Here is a 14,406-nt window from a genome sequence, read left to right as displayed (position 1 = left end):
CTTGACATTAAGGTCTTCCACCGAGGTTAACACACGTGCACATGCACATGTGTGCACGTATGAGAGCGTGTACACAAGCATGCGTGCACACGCACAAATAATCACAAGGTAGATGCAGGCTTAGTCACCTCTGGGTCCAGAACGATAGCACCTGTCCCTTGGGCAAAGCAGCAGAGTTGATGAAAGGAACAAGAGCTGACACAGCACACTGAGCCCAGCTTCCTCCCCACCACACACACCATGGGTGATGGTCATTCTGACATGGCCGGGACTGTCAGAAGCAGGTGGTCAGGTGGTCAAAGACAGGGAATCCCTCCACCCCCACTGGAAAAGGGGTCATTTTCTGAGTGGGATTGGGTGGGGAGTAATAAAGATCCCCACTTCCCCTACTGGGGATAGGCTCTGCCTGTTGGGGCTCAGCCTAGGTAGCAAGTCAGGTACTTCCAGTCACTGACAGACAAATCAGGACTGTCATTCTCTGTGGTATCGTGTTGTTCAAGTGCCAATTGCTTATGGATGTCTCACAGGATAGATGTAGTTCTAAAAATGTAGGATGGACCCATATGAGGGTCTAGTAGCCTGGCATGCTGACTAACTGGGACCAGAAGACTCCCATCCCCAACTATGGCCCAGCCTTATGTCCCATTAGGGCCCAGAGAGTGTAGCCTAGAGGTGGACACACAGCAGAGCTACTACAGACACTGGATGCTGCGGAGCTGGCTCACAGAGCCTACTCCTCAGCCTGTATACTGCTCACTATTGCCAATGCCTTCTCAAGGCTCCCTACCCTCACCTCCACCACACTCCGCAACTTTATTCCTGATGGGATCTGTGTTTTCTCCTCTTCTTGAACTCCAACAACCATCTTTAAACCATCCTTACTATTTTCCAGCAAGTTCAAGGCCCCTCCCTCTAAGAAGCCCTCCCTGACTCTAGGTGAGGGAGATCCTGCTGTCACCATCTAGAAATGCCTTGTTTATTTTAGTACATATCCACCCCTAAACTCCACTACTATGGCTGCTCTTGAACTACTCAACCCCTTGCTCATCTTCAATTTTCACACCCCTAACACTCTAGCACAAGCTGCCCCCAGGAACCCAGCCAGGACACTACATCCCTGCCAAACTCAGCTGCAGACCTAGGTGGATAAGGAGGCAGGTGGAGCTGGTGTCCTTTGCTGTTCCTCTCAACTCTAGAAACAGACAGGCCTTAGGGACCTCATCTTCTTACAGAGTCTCTAGGAATGCCCACCACGTTTTCGTGGGCCTAGCATTCTTGTATCAGCTGTGTGAGGTTAAGTCAGTTTGGCTGCAAGTCAAAGGCCAAATGGACTCAAGTCACAAGTTGACTTGGAGGGGGCTGTGGGGTCCAAAGTACTAGAGGACAATTTCAGAACAGACAAGTTGTCATTGAGGTCACGGCCATAAAGACTTTGGACCTGCTTCAGCCTGGGGACTAAGAGCAGTCAGCCAAACCTACAGCACAGACTTAGCTCTCCAGTTCCAGCCCATCTCTGCTAAATTATCCACTAGCTTCCTAAGACTGTAGTCATTTTCTCAGTCATAAGACAGGATACCCCTACTTTCTCTCCCCATTCTCCCAGGTCCTGTACTCAGCTCCTTCTTTGACTCCCTCAATGGCTACAAGATGAAGGCCAGTCCTGTCTACTCTTGTCCATACCACAAAATACCCATGAGAACTTTCAGAGAAATTTTTATAATAAAATTATACAGTTATATAAGGCATGACCTGAGAAAAGATTAAAAGATGGAATGTAGAAAATTAATTTGTAGAAAACACAAGACATTATTCTCACAGGAGGTTCTGCAGCCAGATCTTAGAAGCCCCACCTCTCCTGGTGTGGGCTTGCAGCATCTCTGACCTCAGGAGAGGGGAGTCACTGAGAAGGGAGTGGCTGCAGCCTTGGAACTGCCAGGAGGTGGGAGTATGAGACCTGCTCAGTCCTGCAGAAAAAGATCGAGACTTAGGTTGTCCTAAAGCCCTAGAAACAGGCGTGAAGGCTTGGTGAAGAAGCCCAGCAGTGGGACTGGGCTACCTAATTCCCAGCTGCCTGTGATGTTTCGCCTCCTAGGACTGTTGTGATCTTTTGGCTTGGCTCTGCACTCCCTGCCCCTATCCGAGCAGGCAGCCCTGTGTGACATAAGGTAGTAGCTAATAAAAGACAAAAAGTCTTTCTCCCAGGAATGCCTCCTTGCTCACTCTGAGGGGCACAGTAAGAGGAGCTAGCTTTAGGCTATTAAGACTAAAAAATATGACAAGTGAATACTTGGTGCCCAGTGCAACAACAGATGGATCTCTGTCAGAGTACAGCCTCAGAGGAGTTTCATTCCTGTTTAAGCTCCCACTGACAGCAAAGATATATCCTGGGGTCTTTTGTGGCCACTAAGAGGTGTCCTAGTCACCAAATGCTCCAGGAAAAGCAACACGGGATCAAAGGGTCCCACTTACAGCTCTTTCCCTTCCACTCAAGTCCAGGCACAAACAGGAAGGTCATCATTATTAAGCCTGCTTCCGGCCCAGGAAGAGGCCACCGCCCATAAGACTGTCACTGCAGCCAATACCAAGGTCTTTCCCAGGAAGATAGCAGAAGTGGTCTACCAGTGTTTAGCTGGGACAGAGATCTGTGACAATCCACTGAATGCCCAGGGCCTTGGCAGAGGAGAATGAGGGGCATAGTCGCTGGCACATCAAAGGCTGGGCAGATGGGAGTTCTTCAGGAAGATAAAGCAGACCTTCTCTGGACCCGCACCTTCTCAGCAGGCACAAGGCTGTGCTGGGCCTCACAGAAGTCTAGGAGACGGTGCCAGAGTGGGCAACAGCGTAGTAGAACGTGGTCCCCTGCAGGGAGAATCAAGGTGGCTCTTAGTTCTGCCCTGAGCATGCTTGACACCGCGTCACCCCAACATTTCCCAGAAATGCAAACCCTCACCAATGAGGCACAGCCCCTCCTGGGCCCGGGTGATGGCCACGTTTACTTGGTGAGGGTCCACAACAAAGCCCAGGAACTTCTTGAGCCAGCTCTTGGTTGGCCTCTGGTCCACATCACTCCTGGGGCATGTTCTGACCGTGCTCACCAGCACATAGCGCCACTCGCTTCCTGGGAGGAGAGGAGGGAGCGGTAGATGAGTTTACATTTGCCCACCAACCCCTCTGATGACTCCCACACAAATGAAACAGTCTCCTTAGAGTGGCCTCACCCTGGCTCTTGGTTATGGAAGTCACAGTCACTCCGATGACCCCTCTTTGCCTGAGGCCCTTGCTGATTGCAGCAGCCTGTGCATTGTAGGGCGTAAGGACGGCAACGTCCTTGGGATCCACCATCCGGTCCAGGGTCAACTGCTTGGTGATGCGGACCTAAGTAAATGACGGGGCAGATGGAGCTGGAACCCAGTCCTTCTGTCCAGAGTACAGGGGCCTCACTTGCTCCCAGCCTTCCTGACCACTGAAGATTTCCTTAGCCTTCATCCTCATCCAGGAAGCCTCTCCTGTCCTATCATGCACCAAAGAGAGTGCTCTGACACTTACCACCTCCGCTACTTCCTCTGGATTGGCCCTAGAGTTCTCATTGCCATCCTCGGTGGACACCAGCAGCCTCTGCTCCTGGCCCTGCACATAGCCAAAGATGACAGGGCAGCTCTCCTTGCCAGCATGGCCCAGGATGCTGCGTGGACGCTTCAAGTCAGACCAGGTCTTCAGCTTACTCCCATAGAATTCCATGGAGGGAAAGGAGCAGATGTCCTTATGCATACGGTACTGTGTGTCCAGCAGAATGGCATCCTTGTGGTACCTCTCAAAGAGAGACCGGTCCATCCCCAGGTTTCGCAGATGTTCATTCTTGACCACAGGCTGCAACTGCTTGTGGTCTCCAAGCAGAACCACCTGGAAGCACAGACAGGTAGGGCATCCATGTAGCTATCCGGCCAGAGGCATCCCCGCTTCTTGGTCATCTTCAACCGAGAGTGATGCTTACCTACCGCCCCCAGGAACCCAGAGAGCAGCTCCAGATCCCTCCAACCTCACCTTCTCAACCCGCGAGAAGCACACCAACGGAATAAGGGTTTCTGGCTCAGTGGCCATGCCTGCCTCGTCAATAAGGATCTGTCGAACTCTGAGAGTTTTCAGGCTTCTCGATGCCGAACAGGAGCAAGTACACAGGATGACTGAGTGCCGCTCGAGCTCATACCTGCGTGCCTTCCCCAAGACTCTCCTGTACCTGTGTGAGGTGACACACGTCATCCAGTGAGCTTGCCAAAGGGCAGTTCCACCTCTAAGCCCACCACTTACACCACAAGATCTTCCTTCGTGAGTATTTTCCCTTCCCGAAGCTGGGCATCAAATTTTCTGATCTCTGTTGCATAGGGATTGGGGGCCTGGCGGATCCGATGGTGAAGGGTAATGCTCCTAGGAGGCAGAACCTTGGTGAAACCCTGTCCAGTGGAGGTCCCCTTGCTTCAGCCCCAGCACAGACTGATGTGTTATGTACCTAAGGCTCTGATTCGGCCTCCCTTCCTGGGAGGTCTTGGTGAGTATACTCCTGCTACTCACTCCTGGCAGTGGGAATTCAGTGGCCTCTGCCTGCTCCCCATACACACGCAGGGGCCTCAACTCTGTCTTCCTACTCAGGAGCAGTCCTAGGGCAAGTGAAGATGTGAGAGACTGTACCTCGATGCCCAGCACCCTCTGGAGTCCCACACATTACTCCTCACACACCTCCCAGGACATCCACGGACTTGTTGGAGGGGCCGCAATATAAGACACACGGGCCCCCCAGCTGTTCCTCTCCACTAGGGCTTCGGCCAGGTGGCATCTGTTGCTGGTTTAACCTATGGAACCAGTATACAATGTGGAAGCCCACAATGGTCTTCCCTGTGCCTGTGGACAGAGGACAGTGTGAGTACCTACGGCCACACCTGCCTGCCCAGGGCAGTCCCTGGCTTCTGTAAACGAACCCCACCTGGTGGACCCTGGATGACTGTGAATTGCTTCTCCAGAGCACTCCTGATGGCTCTGTTCTGGCTAGGGTTCAGCTTATGACGCCCACCAGGGATGTTGTAGTTCTGCCGCTCCAAGAACGTGCCGGTAGGCGGTCGCAGGTGCTGCCGCCCCGAGAACCTGCTGATAGGTGCTAGGGTGGAAGTGGAACAGAAGCCAAGGATCATTTGAGCACCAGGCACTGGGGAGAGGTGGGAAGCTGAAAAGCAGACCTACCCCTGCAGAAAGAGTGCTGCTGAGATGGGTGACCGGGCTCGAGGATAGCCCAGTGATGGGGCTCAGGGATAAACCAGTGACGGGGCTCGAGGATGGGCCGGTGACGGGGCTGGTGAAGGGGCTCGGGGATGGGCCGGCCCAAGGCAATGCTGATGACCAGTGGCGATGCGTCTTTCAGTCTACGCACAGCTTCTTCCTTGCGGCTGGGGATGAGAAGGGATATGGGAAAGTAAACAGGATTCTCCTAAGGAGGGGGCCATGTCCTCCAAGGATAGGGGAGCCCAAGGAGGTCCTGGGACCTTCTCCTGCAGGTGATAGGAACCACTCACAGGTCAGGAAGCTGCTTAGGTATTATTTCCACAGTGAACCGAGCATTAGGTCTCAGCACCTCTTCTGGAACCTTCTCCATGGCCATGTGGTGGATGAAGAAATGTACCTGCCTGGGAACCTCCTGCCGATCATCCACACTCTCCTGGTCCCAGTCACCGCCCAGCCCCTGGTCCCAGTCACCAGCCAGGCCATGGGCCACCCAGGTATATGTATCAGGGTCAATGCTCAAGAAGGGTCCAAGGCATCTGGGTGCAGGGAGTGGGCTGGCTAAAGAGAGAGGGATCCCCTCAAGCCGAATGCAGAGATAGCAACAGTCAAAGTGGACGTTGATACTGTTCTCCTGGAGAAAGGCAGCTTCCAGCTGGAAGGTGCCCTGCAGTTGCCCCTGGGATATCCGATCTGCGTCCCAGGAAATATGAACATTCTGCAGCACAATGGAGTCGTTTTCTGAAACGGCACTGGTAAGGGACTCCAGGGCGCAAAGCGGCTTCCACACATTTGAGTACTCGCTTGCTTTTCGGTAGCGGTCCTTCAGAGCCTGGTGCACGGGACCCGAAAAGCAGTCACCCGGCCGTTCCATGTGCTCCAGACAGAGGCTGAAGCCAGGCACCACCGTCCACAGCTGCAAAGCTGGTGCCAGGAAGCCCCGCTGCAGGCTAGCACCAAGCTGTACTTGTAGAGTATCTCCTCTGCTCAGCTCACAGGCCACCTCCGTGAAGTGCCCACAGCGACTCTGGTGTACCTGCACCCGCTCCCTCCCACGAGGAGGCTTCTTGTCTTGCTCCTGGACGAGGGCAGCGACCTCAGCCCAGCGCTGCTCCTTCACCAGCACTAGGAGCTGAGTCCACAGGGCGGCATCTATAGTCTGGGTGTGTGGATCAAGGCTCGTGCCCAGCAGTGGTAAAGTTGGCTTGGACCCCTGCACCGAGTAGATACGGCGCCGCCATACAAGCCGCAGGCCTGTCTGGCTCACTAGCTCCTCGGGGTGTTCGGCCAGCTGCAGGGAGGGGTAGTAGATAGGGCAGGGGTCAGGCAGGGTTTCTCGGTTGACAGGGAAAAGCAACTTGAAGCAGCGGGCACCCATCTCGACATCCACCACAAAGCCCAGCTTGCCTCGAGGCTGGGCCTTGAGCTGGGTGGCCAGGTACAGGCTGTAGGCCCGCCGTTGGTAGCTCTGGGCACAGGCATACTGGCGACTGAAGTCCTGGCAGAGACCGTCGATGTCCCTGGCAGAGTATGTATAGCCCCTGTGGCCCAGTGCCGTTAGGATAAGCCGCTGCAGCACAACATCCATGTACCTACGGATGGGCGAAGTGGCCCAGGTGTACCAATCTACCTGCAGCGAGTAGTGACCTGCGGGCTGCTGCTCACCCTGGCTGGAACGACCAAAAACAGAGCGGCCTAGAGCCTTTCGGAAGTCCAGGCACGCAGGAGCCAGTGAAGGGTGCAGGTCATCGGTAGCAATAAGATCCACCATCTGGAGATAGTCCTGAGTACCAGCTGCAAGTTGCACTTGCTTCCAGAGGGAAGTCAGGAGACACAGCTGCTTGCTGGGGGTGTAGCGGGTGTTCAAGTGTTGACACAGGTGCAGCGACAGGGGCACCAGTCCTCCGTGCTTCTTAAAAACACCGTCAAGCTGTTGCCTATTGGGTGTGGGCTGCCATCTCAGTGGTATCAGTGTCTGCATGTGTTTATTGCCCACAAGGAACTCAGCCACATGGCTGTTAAACTGGATCATGTACTCTTGGACCATGATGTGGGCCGTGCGAAAGCCCAGCACGCTGTCCTCATCTGGCGCCTCATAGTAGCAGGCAGCTGTCAGGCGCTGACGGCGCAACATCCAAGAGAAGTAACAGGCAGCCACAACGCAGGCTTCCACAGAGTTCAGGTGGGCTGGCATCTCCAGGCCACCCCCAGGGTGCCCCTTGATCAGTTCTTCAGCTTCCTCGTATGACAGCTGGCGGTCATTGCAGATTATGGACGGTGCAAACCGTAGACTCTTGATCTGGCCACTGCCCTTCTCCATGGTGAGGAAGAGAGAGATGGTAAGGCGATCCTGGCCTGGCAGAAGGCTGAGTGCATCCTGGCATAAGCTGGCTGGCAGCATGAGTACTGGCTCCCTGCTGGGGGCATAGAACACAGAGCCCCGTTGGCGGGCTTCCACGTCCAGCGCTCCATCCTTGGGCACCAAGCTGGCCACATCAGCAATGTGCACAGCTACCTCACACACTGAGCCTAAATCCCGGACGCTGAGGGCATCATCAAGGTTGCAGGCACCCTGGGGGTCCACAGTGAAGGTCAAGAAGCAGCGGCAGTCCTCTCGGGGACCAGAGGCCGTGTTTAGCTCTGAGTGGTATCTCTGCAAAGCCTTGGAAACAGAGGCTGGGTCTGGTGTGTGGGCCTTCAGGCCATGCTCTAGATCAAGGATATAAAGGCCCTGCTCCCAGGTGATGGCCTTGGGCAGCACCTCCAGGATGATGCCTAGTGGGTAGTAAAAACGTTCTCGCCAGAGGACAATACGGACCCAGAAAAGCCGGGTGCTCCGGTCCTCAAGCTTGAGATTCTCATGCCTTACGCGCTTCACTTGGCCTTGAACGAGGCGATGGATGGGAACTTGCCGCGGGTCCTTCATCTCTGCCACAAAAATCTTGGTCACAGAATTGTTGATGGGGATCATGATTCGGGGGTCCCACTCATCCATTCGACATACGAAGGCCAGTTCATGTTTCCTTCTCTTCAGCACACCCATCACACGACCCCGCAGGCTTCCTGAGATGCCCCTATCATCAGCTGCTGGGCCTAGGACTTGGACTAACACCTCATCCCCAGTGAAGGCCATCCCGCAGTTCAGGCGACCCCTAACTTGGATAGGGTTAGAGGCCGTGTCATCCAGTGGCGTGGCCAGTGCTCTCTCAAAGGTCTCCTGTAGGAAGCTGCAGCGGCGGTATTGCTTGGGGTTTGAGCGCAGCAACTTACGCAGCATCGTGGTCGATAGGTTTGTGTACTGCCGGGCCTTCTGTGGGGATGCAGGCCAAACCATGGTGTCCAGAAGCCCATCCTCCCGAACCGTCACGGTCACTTGCCTGCTTTCGTCAAGGAGTTCCTTCAGGATGGCATCATCAGCATTGAGCGCCCAGTCAGAGGGCCAGAAGTCAGATTCAGAATCCTCAGGTTCTTCAGACATTCCACCCTCCTGGGTAGACGTTCCCGTTGCTGCATGCCGAGAGGTTGAGCCTCCTCCTGCCGTGTCCCTTGCTGTAACTGCCGCCATCTGTGCCGTGACTGCCGCTATGGCTCCAGTCTCCGTCTTCACTGTGACTGTGGTTCCGTTAGCTGTGGGTCTGGGCGGATCCTGTGTCATAGCTGTGTGGTTCGCATCTGGGCCCCCAGCTCTGAGTGTCAAAGAAGCCCAGTGCTGTCTCTGGGCCACACCCTGCTCGATCTGCCCCAGTGACAGATCCTCAGGGAAGACACTGTGGTGCTCTATGCACTCACGAATGAAGCTTTTCCAGAGCTTTCTACAGGCTCCAGAGGAACAGAGAGCCACAGCATCTCCCACAGCCACCAGCTGAGACTGCGCACGGGTCATGACCGTGTTCAGCACCCGAGGCTCAGTGAAGAATTCTGAGGTCGGCGCCCCAGGGCTGAGTAGACTGTTGCGGTTGTGGACAGAACTCAATACCACCACCCGGAACTCACGCCCTGTAGGAGACATGGATCAGATGGCCAGGTAAGATCAGCAGACTGGCTAACCCAGTCCCACCCTACATATCCGAGTCTGAGGAATGGGCTGGAAGCCACCTCCCTATTAGGCCGGCCCCCGGCCCACAATTCTATCACCTACCTGGCAGGATCTCAAAGCTGCCCACAGACACCTCACCCAGGTTCCTCCTTCTTAGCTCCTGCCTCAGTGCACTGACCTGCAGCAGACAAGTCCAGGGTTCTGAGAGCCTGTTACCCGGTAAGAACCAGGCCCTCTCGCCAATCCCTATACACCCTCACCCCAGCATGGTCGCATGGATCAGACTGGAAAAAGGACAAAACCATCCCTCACAGGTAAAGAAAGTAAAGCCGTGGAAGCCAGAGGAGACAGCTCACCTGGGCACCATGGGAGACAGCACAGATGTGTCTCTGCTCCCGGGGTCCCCAGCAGTGAGGCCAGGTGTTGTAGATCTCTTGCACCTTCTCCACTACCTGGGTGACCTCGGCTGAGTTAAGCCAGGAAGTCATGGACATGTCCTGCTCGGGGCTGCCTGCCACGTGGCAGAACATGAGAGGATAGTTTTGGGGGTGGCATGGGACTTTGCCACTGGCCTGGATAGGGTTGCCCTTGGCTACGTAGAAATGGTGGGAGACGAAGTTGATGATGGCTGTGGTTGAACGGTAGTTCTCATGGAAGACAACGCGGCTCTGCTGGGCGATCTTGTGTACCTCCTGCTGGTAGTACAGGAAAAGGCGGTGCAGTAGGGTGTGTCCGGCTGCCTTAGCTCTGGGCACACTGAAGAGCCTAGGTGTGACCTGCATGTGGTCCCCTGCCAGGACTACACGGGTTAATGACAAGGCGTAGGCCAGTGGGATAAGAGCCTCACACTCCAGCATTTGGGCTGCCTCGTCAATGAAGATGTGGGAGAAGAAGCCAGCTGGCACCTGGAGCTCACGAGCCTGGGAAGTGGTGGTGACCACCAATCGGTGTTGTACCAACTCTGGTCCCGTGGGTGGGCGAAAGGCCTGGCGGTCCTCCGTTAAGCAGCAGTACCGTAACGTGGTCGAGTCGGTCTGCCTTGGGGGGCGGTCTGTGTACATCACCCTGAGCGGAGCTGCCTCTGGATGGCCACTGTTGACATAGCCGTGGAAATACTCCCGGATGTAGATGTCTGCAGCACTGTAGGAAGGGTGAGGCACTGTGGGATGCTCCTTCAGGACTCAGGCTGCTGGCTAAAACATGTGTGTTCAGCCTTGCCTAGATGCCAGGAACACTCACTCACAAGGCAGACAGACAGGGGTCTCATCCAAGGACTCAAATGTACTCAAAAGGGAACAAAAAGCAAAGACACAGGGAGGGCCAGAGCCCGGGTGGTCAGGGGTAGCTTAGAGACGGTGGTCTCTGAGTTGAGGCCAAGCAGAGAGCTAGCCGTAGCCTGAGACAGCCTTGGTGGCCGGGGGCTGACACTGATCCTGAACATAATTCCTGGGTGCTGCAAGCTTTGGCAACGAGAACTGGTGACCGGCCCTCAGGAGCAGAGCCTGAGAGTTGAGAGGCCAAGAAGGTGCTGCCTAGGACCTTCCAGGTAAGCAATAGCCTTGCCACTCAGACCTTCAGCTCAGCCTAGGCAAGGCACACAGCCATCGCTCTGGGCTCTTCCTTTCACCCCATTCTCTGGGTGAAAAAACTCAATGCCTGTAATAATATGTGATTTAGGGAACTAGAAAAACCACACTAGTCAAAGAGGAACTTCTCGGTTGAATAGCCTGTTTCTATTTAAAAAAAGAAAAAGAAAAAAACAACAACGCCTTGCCCAGGAAACATGGGGTAGGCCAAACACAACACCACTACAACCCTCTCCTTGGTCCAAGGTTTGTGGAAAGCCACCCACATTTCCTTACCCACATAATATATGCATTGATTCAGGGCACCCCAGTTGGATTTGAAAACTGCAACCAGCCACTATGGGCATCTTCATTAAGAACCAAAGAGCCGGATATCCTGGGCAACAGGGCAGTGGTGAGCAACCTGAAAGCAGCTCTGAGCTCACCTGTTGGTGTGTGTGCAGATGAGCACCTTGGTGTCGGGCTGCTGGACAACCTCCAGGGCAGCCATGGCCAGTGTGTAGGTCTTGCCAGTACCAAAGGGGCCATAGATGAGAAGCGGTGGGATGGGCTTTGCGCCCTCGGGTCTTCTGCCTGCAATGAGCTCCACAGCCAGCTTCTGTTTGTGATTGCCACGGAACGAGGGTGGGACGGGCCAGGGGTGGGGCAGGGAGCAGGCGGGCAGGTCAGGAACAACCAGGCGCTCCTCAGGCAGCAAGTCTACTGCCTGATGCCAGAACCGGAAGGTCAGAGGGTCAATCTGGAACTGCACCTCCAAGATGGGGGTGTCTTGTGGTCGCAGCCCCAAAGCCACGCAGCACCGTGCTGATAACAGCAGCCACAGGGCATTCTCTGAGCTCGCCCGTGTCTCCAGCCGCACTTGGTATACCGTATTGTCAGGCGCAGGTACAGGAGCTACAAGGGCTGTGCTAACTGCCCGGCTCAGCAGGAAGCCCTGGTCCGTGTCTGGCAACAGAGAAGAAGGGAAAGGGACCTCGGCATAGAGGGCTCCTGGTGGTGCAAAGAGCATGCCAAGTGCCGGTGTCTGCAGTGCCGTCTTCAGGGACACCTGGCCCTTCATGGCCAGCCTGGTGGAAAGTTACAGGTCAGCTCTCTATGCCGCAGACAAAGGCCCCTCTCCAAGTCCAGACTTGGGTCGCTCCTACTAGCCCCACTGCCCCACTTACTTGGCTACCAGCTTCTGCTGAGCTGCTTCCTCTTCATAGAGAAACTTGTGCATCCTCTGCCGGTAGTTTGTACGAGAGATGGGGCCCCAGACCACGGTACTGTGACTGAACTCCAGGGCCAGGGAGGGTACCTTGTACTTGGCCATCAGGGCTTCCTGCTCAGGTGTCCAATCTACCTCAAGCACCACATGGCGGTTGCCTGTATGCCAGCAGTCTAGCTCCTGGGGTTGTCTGGGTGCTGGCTTCCCACAGAGACCCAGGCTTTGCGCCTGGCCCAATTGCAACTTCAGTTTCTGGAGCAGCACCGGCCTGTGACCGAAGTCAAAGACCACCCATTGCTCAAAGCTGCCAAAGGAGGCAGCCTGTACATGCACCCCTACCTGGAACTGGGCTGGGGAATTGGGTACACAGAAGTGATTTCCCCGTGCATAGAGCTGGCCTGGTGGGAGGCGGGGGGCCACCAGTGAGAAGGCTGCTCCAGGCTCTTGCTTGAGTAGAGCCACATGTAGCAAAGGGTCCTGGAAAGGAGATAAGCCTTGAAGTGGTATCAAATGCGCCCTCAGCCTCTTTCAGGGTCCGTGGTGATTCCTTCAGCCCTGACCACCCAATCCTCCTGAGAGAGCCAGCCTGTCACTTTCTGAGTATGGGACCCTCAGACTGCTCAGTCTGCCCTGGTCTTCACCTCTGCTCATGGCTTGCCTAAGGCCCAGCACACATTAAAGAAAAAGGGATGAGCAGCTGGGATTTTCAGGCTCCTGTAATTACAAGTCACATTCACCCTCTAGGACACTGGCACACCTGTTTCTTCCGTTAATTTACCCTACTGAGTGGAGTGACCCCATTGGGTAAGGGTGCCATGCTCACCTATCATTGTGGGAGGAAACAGGCTATAGGGTTTATCTTAGGTCCACAGAAGTGGAGCCCCTGGCAGCAACAGCTCCAAACCACAGGTTTCCTATATCTGCTCACCTATCCACCCATGGCAGGGTCTGCCCATAAGATCTGAAATCTCAGGGCTGTTGAACCCTCACCTTGGAGTGGATGGAGAACATCCAATCGTGCTGGGTCTTCTTCTCCTGGGCCTGGTGCACCAGTGGCTGGGGGCAAGTGACACATACTCCATCGACAGTCTCAGCCATCTGCACACAAAAGCCTGACTTTCAGCAGGGCAGCCTGCGGCTCACCTCCCTAGTCTCACAAGTCTCTACTTACCACCAACACCTCTTTGCTGCTGCACTGATACTCAGCTAGCAACCGTGCCTGGTAAGACACCAGCCCATCCTGCCAGGCAGCCTGTTCCCGCAGCTCCACAGCCTGCGCCCGTTGAACCCACTCCTGCAACTCCTGTTGTGAGTGTGCCTGGATGCAGACATCTCCGTGCTCACAGACGTCAGGCCTGGAGAGATGAGCCGTGACATCAGCAGGACTTCACGGAGATACAGCCCCCCTCGGAAGCTAACCCTCTCAGCCCAACCCTGGCCTGTACTGAGAGTAGGAATAGATGCTACACTGGAGTGAGGGGAATAGAGGTTTCATTAGCTTTACACCCTGAATCTCCAGGGCAAGGGCTGGCACAAGGGCCCTTCTTCAGAGGCCACTGAAGTACTAGCCTGACATGCAGAGGGCACATAGATGTGGGGCCTCACAATCCCTGGTGCTGACCTGACGTAGGGGTTCTTCTCCTACCCTAAGCTCCCACATAACTCTCCTTACCTAGGGCAGAGCTCAAATTTGGAGAGCCCCATTGGTGGGGCACGGTGCTTCCAGTGCACAGCCCGGTCAAAGGCCACCATCTGCGCATGCTCCAGGGAGGAACAGTGGTTCTCAAACGCCTCCTGAGAACTACAGGTGACCAAGCAGGCATAGCAGTACAGTTGGACCACAGGGGGCTGATCATGACTGGTTTTCCTTCTGTCCTCTCCAAGGAGAGGGTATGTGAGCAGATCTCTTCTCTGGAGCCCATCCAGCTGCTCGGCCTTCCACACTGCCATCTCCACAGCGCTGTGCGCATACTCACAGCGTGAGACCCCGTGGCGGCATGGTACCCCACGGCCCACAAAGTTGCAGTAGTTTAAAGGACGTCTGTTTTGTGGCTGTGGCCGCACCTCCACAAATTGCCGCTTTCGGCCCTCAGTTATAACATGAATGAGGATTGTGGGGCAGATTTGGTGCTTAGGGCAATGGCCCCTGGGATCCACAGGAAGGAGGCATGGGGGACGGCACCTGAAGCAGAGGGCACAGAGCAGTTGGAAATGGCCACCAAACTCTGCTCGGATCGTTTCAGCTGGGGTTTGCGGCCTATCCAGAGCACTGGTGCCCTGCACTGCAGCTTTCAAATTCAGGCGGGGAAGGT

At 55.2% G+C, this 14,406-nt stretch overlaps 1 protein-coding gene across 1 annotated transcript; it reads right to left on the bottom strand.

Moving 5' to 3' along the window:
• Nucleotides 1-1,697: 1,697 nt before the first annotated feature.
• On the bottom strand, nt 1,698-14,183 carry Helz2 (helicase with zinc finger 2). The gene is made up of 18 exons (XM_041641871.1): nt 13,767-14,183; nt 13,266-13,449; nt 13,085-13,192; nt 12,054-12,571; nt 11,313-11,954; nt 9,658-10,441; nt 9,404-9,479; nt 5,559-9,261; nt 5,230-5,432; nt 4,976-5,146; nt 4,732-4,893; nt 4,505-4,652; nt 4,306-4,422; nt 4,042-4,234; nt 3,547-3,900; nt 3,219-3,375; nt 2,951-3,118; nt 1,698-2,859 (listed from the first exon to the last, which is right to left on the bottom strand). Exons 1-18 carry the CDS (start codon nt 14,042-14,044, stop codon nt 2,735-2,737), a joined length of 8,091 nt encoding a protein of 2,696 aa, XP_041497805.1. The 5' UTR covers nt 14,045-14,183; the 3' UTR covers nt 1,698-2,734.
• Between the last annotated feature and the right edge of the window lie 223 nt (nt 14,184-14,406).

Source organism: Microtus oregoni, unplaced genomic scaffold (genome assembly GCF_018167655.1).
Source record: "Microtus oregoni isolate MIOR12 unplaced genomic scaffold, Mior012 000071F_ref0000514, whole genome shotgun sequence".
Lineage (NCBI taxonomy): Eukaryota > Metazoa > Chordata > Mammalia > Rodentia > Cricetidae > Microtus > Microtus oregoni.
The sequence above is the reverse complement of the archived record's forward strand: the minus strand, read 5'-3'. Positions and strand labels throughout refer to the sequence as shown.